Consider the following 12594-nt stretch of genomic DNA (forward strand, 5'->3'; position numbering starts at 1 on the left):
CCATAGAGTGATGTTAGTTACTTTGCCTAACACTCCTCATACACTACTATCAAGTTGAGTATTTAATTATGTAATAAATTTTCCTATTGAACATGGAAACTTTCCTAGCCTTTGCAGTCTTTCTTACACACCTAGTAAGCTTAGCTGTTATTCTGCATAATTCCCTATTATAATCAATCTGGTTAAACAATACTGAAACTCTGAGAACCAATTTTTTTATCTTCTCATCAGGTTTTCTTCTCAAACCCGGCTTTCATTTTCGAAAGAGTTACTTCTAACCATAGAGAAAAGATGAAGCCAAAGGCACAAAGAAGTTCAACAGTAAATATCTATGCTTTCACATGTTGTAAAATGGAAGAAAAGTGTACAAAAGTTATTACAAATATTTTCTCTCAAGTTGTAAAGGTATTTCAATAACAACAACAACAAAAATGTCAAGAACACTTTGTATTTTCTGTCAGAAAAATTATTTTTATGTTCAATAATTTCCATTTAATACCTGTAAAAAGTGCTCCCAATGTTGTCTTTACTCCTGAGGCATTGTTTACAGCTGTACGAGTGAAAGATCCAGTTATTGGCATGCTTCTAACAAATCCACCAGCAATATTGCAGATCCCCAAGGCAAGTAACTCTTGTGTGGCATCAAATGCTTTACCTTTGGCTGTGGAGGAAACAGTTTACATAATTGTAGCTAAATAGACATGAACAAATAGGCCTTGCTGTTATGTCATAAAATTTCTGCCTCTTTAACTGCATGCTTACATCTATCAGTATAAAATGTTGAGTAGTAGTAACAGCAGGAATAGGACATTCCAGAGGACACACACACACACACACACACACACACACACACACACACACACACTAGGTTAATTTCCTTTTTAACACTTTCTGCAACTTTTTTCGCTAACTTGACACTTCTAAAGGAATGCAGCTTTTATGTCATGTATTAATCAGTTACCATTCTCTAAAGAAATTTACTTGATGGTTAAAATTACATGAAACAGCAAAACTTTAGAAGACTCTGGGTCTTCTCTGGAAAAACTGACATAAAATAAAGTACTTACAGAATGCCTTAGCAATGGCAACAGTTTCCAAGATAGATACAACAGGAAGGGTTGCAATTGTTGGACCAAGTGCATCTGTCATTTGTGAGAAATCATAAGTGTTGTTGTTAAAGTTTGTTGAAAAAGGTGGAAGCTCAAATGGGGGCAAGCCTTGTCCAATGTCACCTGTAACATAAAACAATTGTCAACATTGAGTCTCATACAGTTTAGTTCTACTACAACTTTTAACTAAAACAGAGTATGATTTATCATTAAGTCGATCATTCATAATTAGTTTTGAATTGGGCATTTTTCTGAAAAAATCTTATATGATGTCCACAATCTCAAAAAGTATTATTGAAAATGTGGTCTTATTAGCTTACATTACAATGTTTTGCAATTAGAAAGTATATATATATATATATATATATATATATATATATATATATATATATATATATACCTAAAAACAAAGACGATGTGACTTACCAAATGAAAGTGCTGGCAGGTCGACAGACACACAAACGAACACAAACATACACACAAAATTCAAGCTTTCGCAACAAACTGTTGCCTCATCAGGAAAGAGGGAAGGAGAGGGAAGGAGAGGGAAAGACGAAAGGATGTGGGTTTTAAGGGAGAGGGTAAGGAGTCATTCCAGTCCCGGGAGCGGAAAGACTTACCTTAAGGGGAAAAAAGGACGGGTATACACTCGCGCACACACACACACATATCCATCCACACAAAATATGTCTGCTTGTGTCTGTATATGTGTGGATGGATATGTGTGTGTGTGCGAGTGTATACCCGTCCTTTTTTCCCCTTAAGGTAAGTCTTTCCGCTCCCGGGACTGGAATGACTCCTTACCCTCTCCCTTAAAACCCACATCCTTTCGTCTTTCCCTCTCCTTCCCTCTTTCCTGATGAGGCAACAGTTTGTTGCGAAAGCTTGAATTTTGTGTGTATGTTTGTGTTCGTTTGTGGGTCTGTCGACCTGCCAGCACTTTCATTTGGTAAGTCACATCGTCTTTGTTTTTAGGTATATTTTTCCTTCGTGGAATGTTTCCTTCTATTATAACCATATATATATATATATATATATATATATATATATATATACAAAGATGCTGTGACTTATCAAACGAAAGTGCTGGCAGGTCGATAGTCACACAAACATACACACAAAATTCAAGCTTTCGCAACAAACGGTTGCTTCATCAGGAAAGAGGGAAGGAGAGGGAAAGACGAAAGGATGTGGGTTTTAAGGGAGAGGGTAAGGAGTCATTCCAATCCCGGGAGCGGAAAGACTTACCTTAGGGGGAAAAAAGGACAGGTATACGCTCGCACACACACACACACACACACACACACACACACACACACACACACATACCCATCCGCACATACACAGACACAAGCAGACATTTGTAAAGGCAAAGAGTTTGGGCAGAGATGTCAGTCGAGGTGGAAGTACAGAGGCAAAGATGTTGTTGAAAGACAGGTGAGGTATGAGTGGCGGCAAATTAAAATTAGCGGAGATTGAGGCCTGGAGGATAACAAGAAGAGAGGATATACTGAAGGGCAAGTTCCCATCTCTGGAGTTCTGACAAGTTGGTGTTAGTGGGAAGTATCCAGATAACCCGGACGGTGAAACACAGTGCCAAGATGTGCTGGCCGTGCACCAAGGCATGTTTAGCCACAGGGTGATACTCATTACCAACAAACACTGTCTGCCTGTGTCCATTCATGTGAATGGACAGTTTGTTGCTGGTCATTCCCACATAGAAAGCTTCACAGTGTAGGCAGGTCAGTTGGTAAATCATGTGGGTGCTTTCACACGTGGCTCTGCCTTTGATCGTGTACACCTTCTGGGTTACAGGACTGGAGTAGGTGGTGGTGGGAGGGTGCATGGGACAGGTTTTACACCGGGAGCAGTTACAAGGGTTGGAGCCAGAGGGTAGGGAAGGTGGTTTGGGGATTTCATAGGGATGAACTAAGAGATTACGAAGGTTAGGTGGACGGCGGAAAGACACTCTTGGTGGAGTGGGGAGGATTTCATGAAGGATGGATCTCATTTCAGGGCAGGATTTGAGGAAGTCGTATTCCTGCTGGAGAGCCACATTCAGAGTCTGATCCAGTCCTGGAAAGTATCCTGTCACAAGTGGGGCACTGTTGTTGTTCTTCTGTAGGAGGTTCAGGGTTTGAGGAGATGAGGAAGTGGTTCTGGTTATTTGCTTTTGTACCAGGTCGAGAGGGTAGTTGCGGGATGCGAAAGCTGTTTTCAGGTTGTTAGTGTAAAGGTTCATGGATTCTGGACTGGAGCAGATTCGTTTGCCACGAAGATCTAGGCTGTAGGGAAGGGACCGTTTGATGTGGAATGGGTGGTAGCTGTCATAATGGAGGTACTGTTGGTTGTTGGTGGGTTTGATGTGGACAGACGTGTGAAGCTGGCCATTGGACAGGTGGAGGTCAACGTCAAGGAAAGTGGCATGGGATTTGGAGTAGGACCAGGTGAACCTGATGGAACCAAAGGAGTTGAGGTCGGAAAGGAAATTCTGGAGTTGTTCTTCACTGTGAGTCCAGATCATGAAGATGTCATCAATAAATCTGTACCAAACTTTGGGTTGGCAGGCCTGCGTAATCAAGACTGCTTCCTCTAAGGGACCCATGAATAGGTTGGCGTACGAGGGGGCCATCCTGGTACCCATGGCTGTTCCCTTTAATTGTTGGTATGTCTGGCCTTGGAAAGTGAAGAAGTTGTGGGTCAGGATGAAGGTAATGAGGAAAGAGGTGTTACGTAGGGTGGCAGGTGATCAGCGTGAAAGGAAGTGCTCCATCGCAACGAGGCTTTGGACATATGGAATATCTGTGTATAAGGAAGTGGCATCAATGGTTACAAGGATGGTTTCCGGGGGTAACAGATTGGGTAAGGATTCCAGGCGTTTGAGAAAGTGGTTGGTGTCTTTGATGAAGGATGGGAGACTGCATGTAATGGGTTGAAGGTGTTGATCTACGTAGGCAGAGATACGTTCTGTGGGGGCTTGGTAACCAGCTGCAATTGGATGGCCGGGATGATTGGGTTTGTGAATTTTAGGAAGAAGGTAGAAGGTAGGGGTGCGGGGTGTTGGTGGGGTCAGGAGGTTGATGGAGTCAGGTGAAAGGTTTTGTAGGGGGCCTAAGGTTCTGAGGATTCCTTGAAGCTGTGCCTGGACATCAGGAATGGGATTACCTTGGCAAACTTTGTATGTGGTGTTGGGAGTGAATTAAGGTTTTTTAAGAAGGATTGAGAGGCAAGGCTGGAAGTCAGAACTACCAAGCATCACCACTGCTGAAGCCCAGGCTACCCGTGATCTGAGGGCTGACCGATCCATCGTCATTCTTCCAGCGGACAAGGGTTCCACGACCATGGTACTTGATCGTCGAGAGTATGTGGCTGAGGGACTGCGTCAGCTTTCAGACAACACCGCATACAAAGTTTGCCAAGGTAATCCCATTCCTGATGTCCAGGCACAGCTTCAAGGAATCCTCAGAACCTTAGGCCCCCTACAAAACTTTTCACCTGACTCCATCAACCTCCTGACCCCACCAACACCCCGCACCCCTACCTTCTACCTTCTTCCTAAAATTCACAAACCCAATCATCCCGGCCGTCCCATTGTAGCTGGTTACCAAGCCCCCACAGAACGTATCTCTGCCTATGTAGATCAACACCTTCAACACATTACATGCAGTCTCCCATCCTTCATCAAAGACACCAACCACTTTCTCGAACACCTGGAATCCTTACCCAGTCTGTTACCCCCGGAAACCATCCTTGTAACCATTGATGCCACTTCCTTATACACAGATATTCCATATGTCCAAAGCCTCGCTGCAATGGAGCACTTCCTTTCACGTTGATCACCTGCCACCCTACGTAACACCTCTTTCCTCATTACCTTCATCCTGACCCACAACTTCTTCACTTTCCAAGGCCAGACATACCAACAATTAAAGGGAACAGCCATGGGTACCAGGATGGCCCCTCTTCGCCAACCTATTCATGGTTCGCTTAGAGGAAGCCTTCTTGGTTACCCAGGCTAGCCAACCCAAAGTTTGGTACAGATTTATTGATGACATCTTCATGATCTGGACTCATAGTGAAGAAGAACTCCAGAATTTCCTCTCCAACCTCAACGCCTTTGGTTCCATCAGGTTCACCTGGTCCTACTCCAAATCCCATGCCACTTTCCTTGACGTTGACCTCCACCTGTCCAATGGCCAGCTTCACACATCCGTCCACATCAAACCCACCAACAACCAACAGTACCTCCATTATGACAGCTGCCACCCATTCCACATCAAACGGTCCCTTCCCTACAGCCTAGGTCTTCGTGGCAAACGAATCTGCTCCAGTCCAGAATCCATGAACCATTACACCAACAACCTGAAAACAGCTTTTGCATCCTGCAACTACCCTCCCGACCTGGTACAAAAGCAAATAACCAGAACCACTTCCTCATCTCCTCAAACCCAGAACCTCCCACAGAAGAACAACAACAGTGCCCCACTTGTGACAGGATACTTTCCGGGACTGGATCAGACTCTGAATGTGGCTCTCCAGCAGGGATACGACTTCCTCAAATCCTGCCCTGAAATGAGATCCATCCTTCATGAAATCCTCCCCACTCCACCAAGAGTGTCTTTCCGCCGTCCACCTAACCTTCGTAACCTCTTACTTCATCCCTATGAAATCCCCAAACCACTTTCCCTACCCTCTGGCTCCAACCCTTGTAACTGCCCCCGGTGTAAAACCTGTCCCATGCACCCTCCCACCACCACCTACTCCAGTCCTGTAACCCAGAAGGTGTACACGATCAAAGGCAGAGCCACGTGTGAAAGCACCCACGTGATTTACCAACTGACCTGCCTACACTGTGAAGCTTTCTATGTGGGAATGACCAGCAACAAACTGTCCACTCGCATGAATGGACACAGGCAGACAGTGTTTGTTGGTAATGAGTATCACCCTGTGGCTAAACATGCCTTGGTGCACAGCCAGCACATCTTGGCACTGTGTTACACCGTCCGGGTTATCTGGATACTTCCCACTAACACTAACTTGTCAGAACTCCAGAGATGGGAACTTGCCCTTCAGTATATCCTCTCATCTTGTTATCCGCCAGGCCTCAATCTCCACTAATTTCAATTTGCCGCCACTCATACCTCACTTGTCTTTCAACAACATCTTTGCCTCTGTACTTCCACCTCGACTGACATCTCTGCCCAAACTCTTTGCCTTTACAAATATGTGTGTGTGTGTGTGTGTGTGTGTGTGTGTGTGTGTGTGTTGGAATGACTCCTTACCTTCTTCCTTAAAACCCACATCCTTTCGTCTTTCCCTCTCCTTCCCTCTTTCCTGATGAAGCAACCGTTTGTTGCGAAAGCTTGAATTTGAGAGAGATACTATCCAAACCTACAATGCAAGTCTTTAGAAAAGGCTGTTGAAATTATGAAAACTAAAATTTCTGTTAGAGGTGTGAAATCAAATTTACACCCACCTGTTAGCTTAAAAGGAGCTTCTCCATCTTTGAAAAGGGCATAGCCTAAGCCAGTTCCAATCACAGCAACAATTGCATTGCGACCAAGTGATAGGAACCACAGTGCCTTACTAAATGCCTTTCTTGCTGTACCACTACCAGACAGGTCTCTCTTTTTGTCAAATTCATTTATTTTCTAAAACAAGAGAGTATTATTATTGAAAAATAGCCCATGATGGAATTTACACTAATTGCACTAGATGCACACTGGCAACAACATTTTATTAAAAAGGTAAAGGATATTTCACAATGATACCAGCCCAGTCGCTATACAAACAAAGGTATCTAGATCAACACTGACAGAACACAGTAAAATTACATTTATTCCAATATGCCATACTTAAAACACAACAAAAATCTAAATTAAAAGCCACTTTCAGCATCTATTACAAATATTATCAAGCTCTGTTAACTGAAAAGACATTCAATTATACTGCCAATAAGCAGTAAAAATCAAATATAGTAAAATGTAACAAATGGCTTATGAGTATGTGTGCCAAATGCTAAAGAGACTAAACTATTAACAAAAAAAGAGCATAGGGGTGGGGTACTTGAAAATGATCAGTATGAGCTGCAAACATGTTCATGACTACTTTTCCTCAGTTGAATAAACTGTCAATGCTAAACATAAAAATCTCTGACAGTTTGAATATCATTTCATCTGAATGCAGTATATACCATATACCCACAGATAGCACAGAAATAAACATCTTCATCAGTTTACTAAAATGGCTCACCACAGCAGGTATCATGAGCTAAACATAAATTTGTGTGAAAAGTGTACACAATAAAAAAAATACTCTACTGAAAAAAATCAACAAATCTGCTTGAAACTGATTCATTAGTGGCATAGAGACATGCCTAATAGTACAGAGACATCACTGCCATTCCAAATACTACTCACTTTCCAGTTTAATTATATATTTTCAGACACTCAGCCACATGAACACACAAACACAATCACCCACAGCAGATCTTGTTTCCTTCTTTTCTGATATACGTAAACAAACTAGTATTTTTCCCCGTGGCTTCACTCACTTAAATGTATGTCACATAGCACCCATCTCCCCCACCCTCACTCTCTCCATCTCCTAATCCCTCTCACTCTGCCCACCTCCTCCTTCTCCTCACTCTGCCCATCTCCACCTCTCATCTCTCTAATTACTCTTTCACTCCTTCCTCTTCCCTTTGTCCATCCCCTCATCCCTCTGTACATCCCCTCTCCATTCTCTCAGTCCATCCCCTCCTCTAATTTCTCTCTCTGTCCCTCTCCTCCTCCCCTCTCTCTGCCCATCTCTTCCTGCCTCTCTTCTCTATCTTTCCACATCCTCCTCCCCTCTCCCCCGCCCCCTCTGTCCGTCCAACTCCTCCTCTCCCTTTTCTCTGGCCACCTCATCAACCTCCCTCTCACCATCCATCTTCTCCTCCACCCTGCAAGGCATGCCAATACTACCTGCATGACACACCTGTCATGCTGGGAAGCCTACATGTTAGGGATTGTTATTTTTTTTCTTTTTTGCCTATATCTCCACTGGAGTTAGGAGGTTATAAACCCTACAGTGCTGATTCTCTTATAGCAGATAGTATGTGTACTAAATTTGGTTTATAGAAGTAAATACTCTTACAAAGTACATATACTACTTATTCAGTAATGGTTTTATGAACATTTCTGAAAAGGTTAGTTTTTTCTGGAACTGCTCTTCTGATTTCCTGACAAAAAGCCTAATATATCTAAAATATTATGACTTTGTTGTCTTAGGCAAAATATTTAGAGCTGATTTTCAATGGAAAGGAGGAAAAGTGTCATCCTGACAGATTACTTTTTAGGTTAAAAGCACTTTTATTTAACAAAAGCTGCAAAATTTTGATCACTGAGATTTGTCTGTTACTTTTTCAGTGAGTGTCCTCTGTTCATGAAATGCAATAAAAGTCTACAAAATACCCACCTGCAACTGCTAAAGGCGACTTTTTCAGCCCCAATTTTAACTTTATGTGTAAATACATTGTGGTTAGGGGGCATCAAAATCTCATGAGGCTAATGGATTTTTGAAACATTGGTATTTCAATTGAATCAGTTTACCCACTGCAAAACTATCTTTGTAAGTAATTTCACTTTCTAGATGAAATATTTTCTTCTATTCTTACAGTCAAAGGATCTCATGTATGTTTCAACCAACCTGGCCCAGAAGAGTGGCATAATATCTACCAATTACTGTTTTATCCTTTGTAAGGCAATCTGTAAGGCAACATATTTTTGCAGTCTAGACCACAACTACCCTAGTCATTACAGCTGATAAAATTGTATTAGCTTTTGGGTGAATGGCCACCAGGTGTCTCAAGCCATGAAGTGGTGAATATTTCTTACTACAGCAACCAATTAATGTACAAAAACAAGTATATTCTTTTTAAAATGCATAAACACTGCTGAGAAATTAATTTTTGTGTTTCTTTGGGTCAGTATTCAACAAATGCAGCATCCTTCTTTCAGAAACTTCCCACTTACTTTTTTTGCACAAAATGTGCTGTACATCTTTTTATATTATACCACACCAATGTTGTCAGGAATTTCATACACTATTGTTTCCTGATTGACCAGTTTCATATTGAGCATATTCTTCTGGTTTTATCTATGTGTGCAGTTTTTTTTTACAACCTACATGTGAATTATTTTCTTAAATGTTGAAACATAATGAGCGGGTTCCTTATAACACTTTACCAACAATGTCAGACAATTTCTTTTGGCAATTAGTCATCCAAAACAGGGTATTTACAGTTGCATAGTATTGCAGTTGATATGTTTCAACTACACACATACAACAACATGACCAATCTACAAATACACACAAAGACAACAATTTTGCAGATCAAGTTGAAAATTAGTTTAACTTGTTACACAACATCTATCAATGACGCAAATGAAAAATTCCAGTCACATTGGTATGAATGCCTTCACTGTACCATACCAGGAATATTTCATCTTTTTCCCCCATAGCAAGGACTCATGATACAGTATGACTCTAGTATGTATGTGTTCAAATGTCTATTAGTCTCATGGCATGCTTAATATTATTGGTTGCAGTACAGACATCAATTATGATATTAACTGGTTGGATCACCCACTCAGTTTAGTCCTCCAAGTGTTCAACATGATTAGATTTAATGAGGGAGAAAGCGGCCACGGTGGTCTAGCGGTTCTGGCGCTGCAGTCCGGAACCGCGGGACTGCTACGGTCGCAGGTTCGAATCCTGCCTCGGGCATGGGTGTGTGTGATGTTCTTAGGTTAGTTAGGTTTAAGTAGTTCTAAGTTCTAGGGGACTTATGACCTAAGATGTTGAGTCCCATAGTGCTTCGAACCATTTGAAGGGAGAAAGCAAGATGTACTTGATAATCAAGCAAGGTGCAATACTAAAATAGATTGCAGCATCTGCTAGAAAAGGATATACTTGTGAAGCCCAGCATATGTTCATCAACCAGATAATTGTCTACAATTGTGTTAAATGACCAATTACTCCACAGTGTTTTATTTTTTTGGTAGGTAGTAGTCACCAGGGTCTCACTTTTACTATCATCTATTGTGCATCTGCATCAAATTCTGCAAACCACTGTGAAGTGTGTGGCATAGGGTAGGTCACACTGTACCAGTTTTTAGGCCTTCATCCCATTCCACTCACATATGGAGCACAGGAAGAATTACTGCTTAAACGCCATTGTGTGTGCTGCAGTTAGGTTAATCCTGTCTTCACCATCTCTACAGAACAATAAACAGGGGTCTGTGGTTTGTTCCCAGATTCATCACTTAAAGTTGGCTCTTGAAACTTTGTAAGTAGATTTTCACTAGATAATCTGTCACCATCTTCAAGTACTTGCCAGTTCACTTTCCTCAGCGTCTTTGTGAAGCTCTCCTCCATTTAGTCTTAGTTGATATCGGTTCCACACACTTAAACATTATTCCAGAATGGTTTGCACAAGTGTTTTTTATGCAATCTCCTTTGTAGATTGATAATATTTCCCTTGTATGCTACCAACAAATGGAAGTCTGCTTTACCTACAAGTGAACCTGTGTGATCATTCAGTTTTAATTCTTTACAGATCATTACACACTGATATTTGTATTAGCAAACCAATTCTAATGACGACTTATTGATATTTTAGTCACAGGATGCAATAATGTTTGATTTTGTGAAATGCACAATTTTAAATTTTGTAACATTTAAAGGAAGTTTCCAATTTTTGCACCAATTTGAAATATTATCAAGATCTGACTCAATATTTATGCAACTCTTTTTGGACTGCACTTTATTATAGATAATTGCATCATCTTTAAGCAATGTGAGGTTACTATTAACATTGCCAGCAAGTTCATTAATATAAAACATGAGCAGCACAGAATCCAATACACTTTCCTGGGGCACACCTGATGTTACTTCTCTTAATGACTACCCATTCAAGATAACATGTGTCTTCCCTACCAAGAAATCCTAAATCCAGTCACTAATTTCATTTACTATCCCATATGATCATACTTTTGACGACAAATATAGATGTGATACTGAGACAAATGCTTTTGAGACATCATGAAGTACTGCTTTCAGGATGTCATGTGAGAAAGTACAAGTTTTTTTGGAGCCCACACTTGCTGGCATGTAAGGTGGTCACCACATTTGAGCTCAGATATATTTTAAAACTGTACAAAGGGCAGACTTCAAGGGTGATGGAATGTATATTATGGTTAAAACAGGGAGCTAACTCAACCACAAATTCAGTGAAGAATCTGGTAGGAATTCCATCAGGTCCTACAGCTTTGTTCATTTCAGCTAAGCATGACATTATATTGATTCCTATTTATATAGAAAATCTTTGCTCAGTGTTGCTTAGCTATCATTTACTTGCCATCTCAAGTGGTGGTGCCTTGGTTGCATGGCAAGAAGTTTAAGCATGAGTGCAGCTAACAAGTGATTTGCTGGGGTTTGCCTCCCATGGCATTGGGGCTTATACGAGGGCGGTTCAGAAAGTAACCTCCGATCGGTCACAGTGCGGGTTGTGGGGGGAGTAGCGACGCCATCTGTGCGTTCACGCACTCAACAGGTCAGTCGGCATCAAGCCGTGGTCGAGTGAACGTCGTACCTGCGCTAGTTTAGTTTTTGTGGCAGTTTGAAATGTGTGCTGCAATAGAAAACCCCGCCAAATGTGAAGTGCGTGCTGTCATAAGGTTTTTTTACAGCCAAAGGATATTCTGCAGCAGCTATTCATCATGAGCTTTGTGCCGTGTACGGACCAAGAGTTATGAGTGAAGGAGTTGGCCGTGAATGGGTACGTTTATTTAAAAGTGGATGAGAAAACGTTCATGATGAAGAGAGGAGTGGTAGACCATCATTGGTGACTGACGAACTCGTTCAGACAGTTGATGCAAAAGTTCGTGAAAATCGACGTTTCTCAATGTCGGAGTTGTCTACTGGTTTTCCACAGATTTCTAAGACTCTCTTGTATGAGATAGTGACAGCAAGATTGGGTTACCGTAAGTTCTGTGCACGATGGGTGCCCAAAATTCTTACCGACCACCACAAAACTCAAAGAATGGCCTCTGCATTAGACTTTCTGTCACGTTATGAGGACGAAGGAGAACCATTGTTAAACAGAATCGTGACCGGTGACGAAACCTGGATTAAGTACGTGAACGCTGAGACAAAAGAACAATCAAAGATGTGGGCACATTCAAATTCGCCTACCAAACCAAGAAAAGCCTCGCAAGATTTTTCTGCCAGAAAACTGATGGCAACGGTGTTTTGGGATACCAAAGGGGTGTTGTTGGTTGAATTCATGGAACGTGGTAAGACCATTAATCAAAACGTGTACTGTGAAACAATAAAAAAGTTACGACGGGCTATACAGAACAAACGCCGTGGTATGCTGACTTCCGGTATCGTTTTTTTGCACGATAACGCCCGTCCTCACTCTGCTCGCAGAACAACG

The 12594-nt window shown here is 41.7% G+C and overlaps 1 protein-coding gene across 4 annotated transcripts in view; it reads right to left on the bottom strand.

Annotated features, from left to right (window-relative positions):
- LOC126162757 (sodium-independent sulfate anion transporter-like) overlaps nt 1–12594 on the bottom strand; it is a 220202-nt gene that overhangs the window by 18513 nt on the left and 189095 nt on the right. For all 4 annotated transcript variants that reach the window (XM_049919443.1, XM_049919444.1, XM_049919442.1 and 1 more), the window contains 3 exons: nt 6586–6760; nt 1068–1232; nt 500–661 (listed from right to left, as the gene is read on the bottom strand). In XM_049919443.1, coding sequence (XP_049775400.1) covers nt 500–661; nt 1068–1232; nt 6586–6760 — 502 coding nt within the window. The remainder of the gene's footprint in view (nt 1–499; nt 662–1067; nt 1233–6585; nt 6761–12594) is intronic.

Source organism: Schistocerca cancellata, chromosome 2, assembly GCF_023864275.1.
Source record: "Schistocerca cancellata isolate TAMUIC-IGC-003103 chromosome 2, iqSchCanc2.1, whole genome shotgun sequence".
Lineage (NCBI taxonomy): Eukaryota > Metazoa > Arthropoda > Insecta > Orthoptera > Acrididae > Schistocerca > Schistocerca cancellata.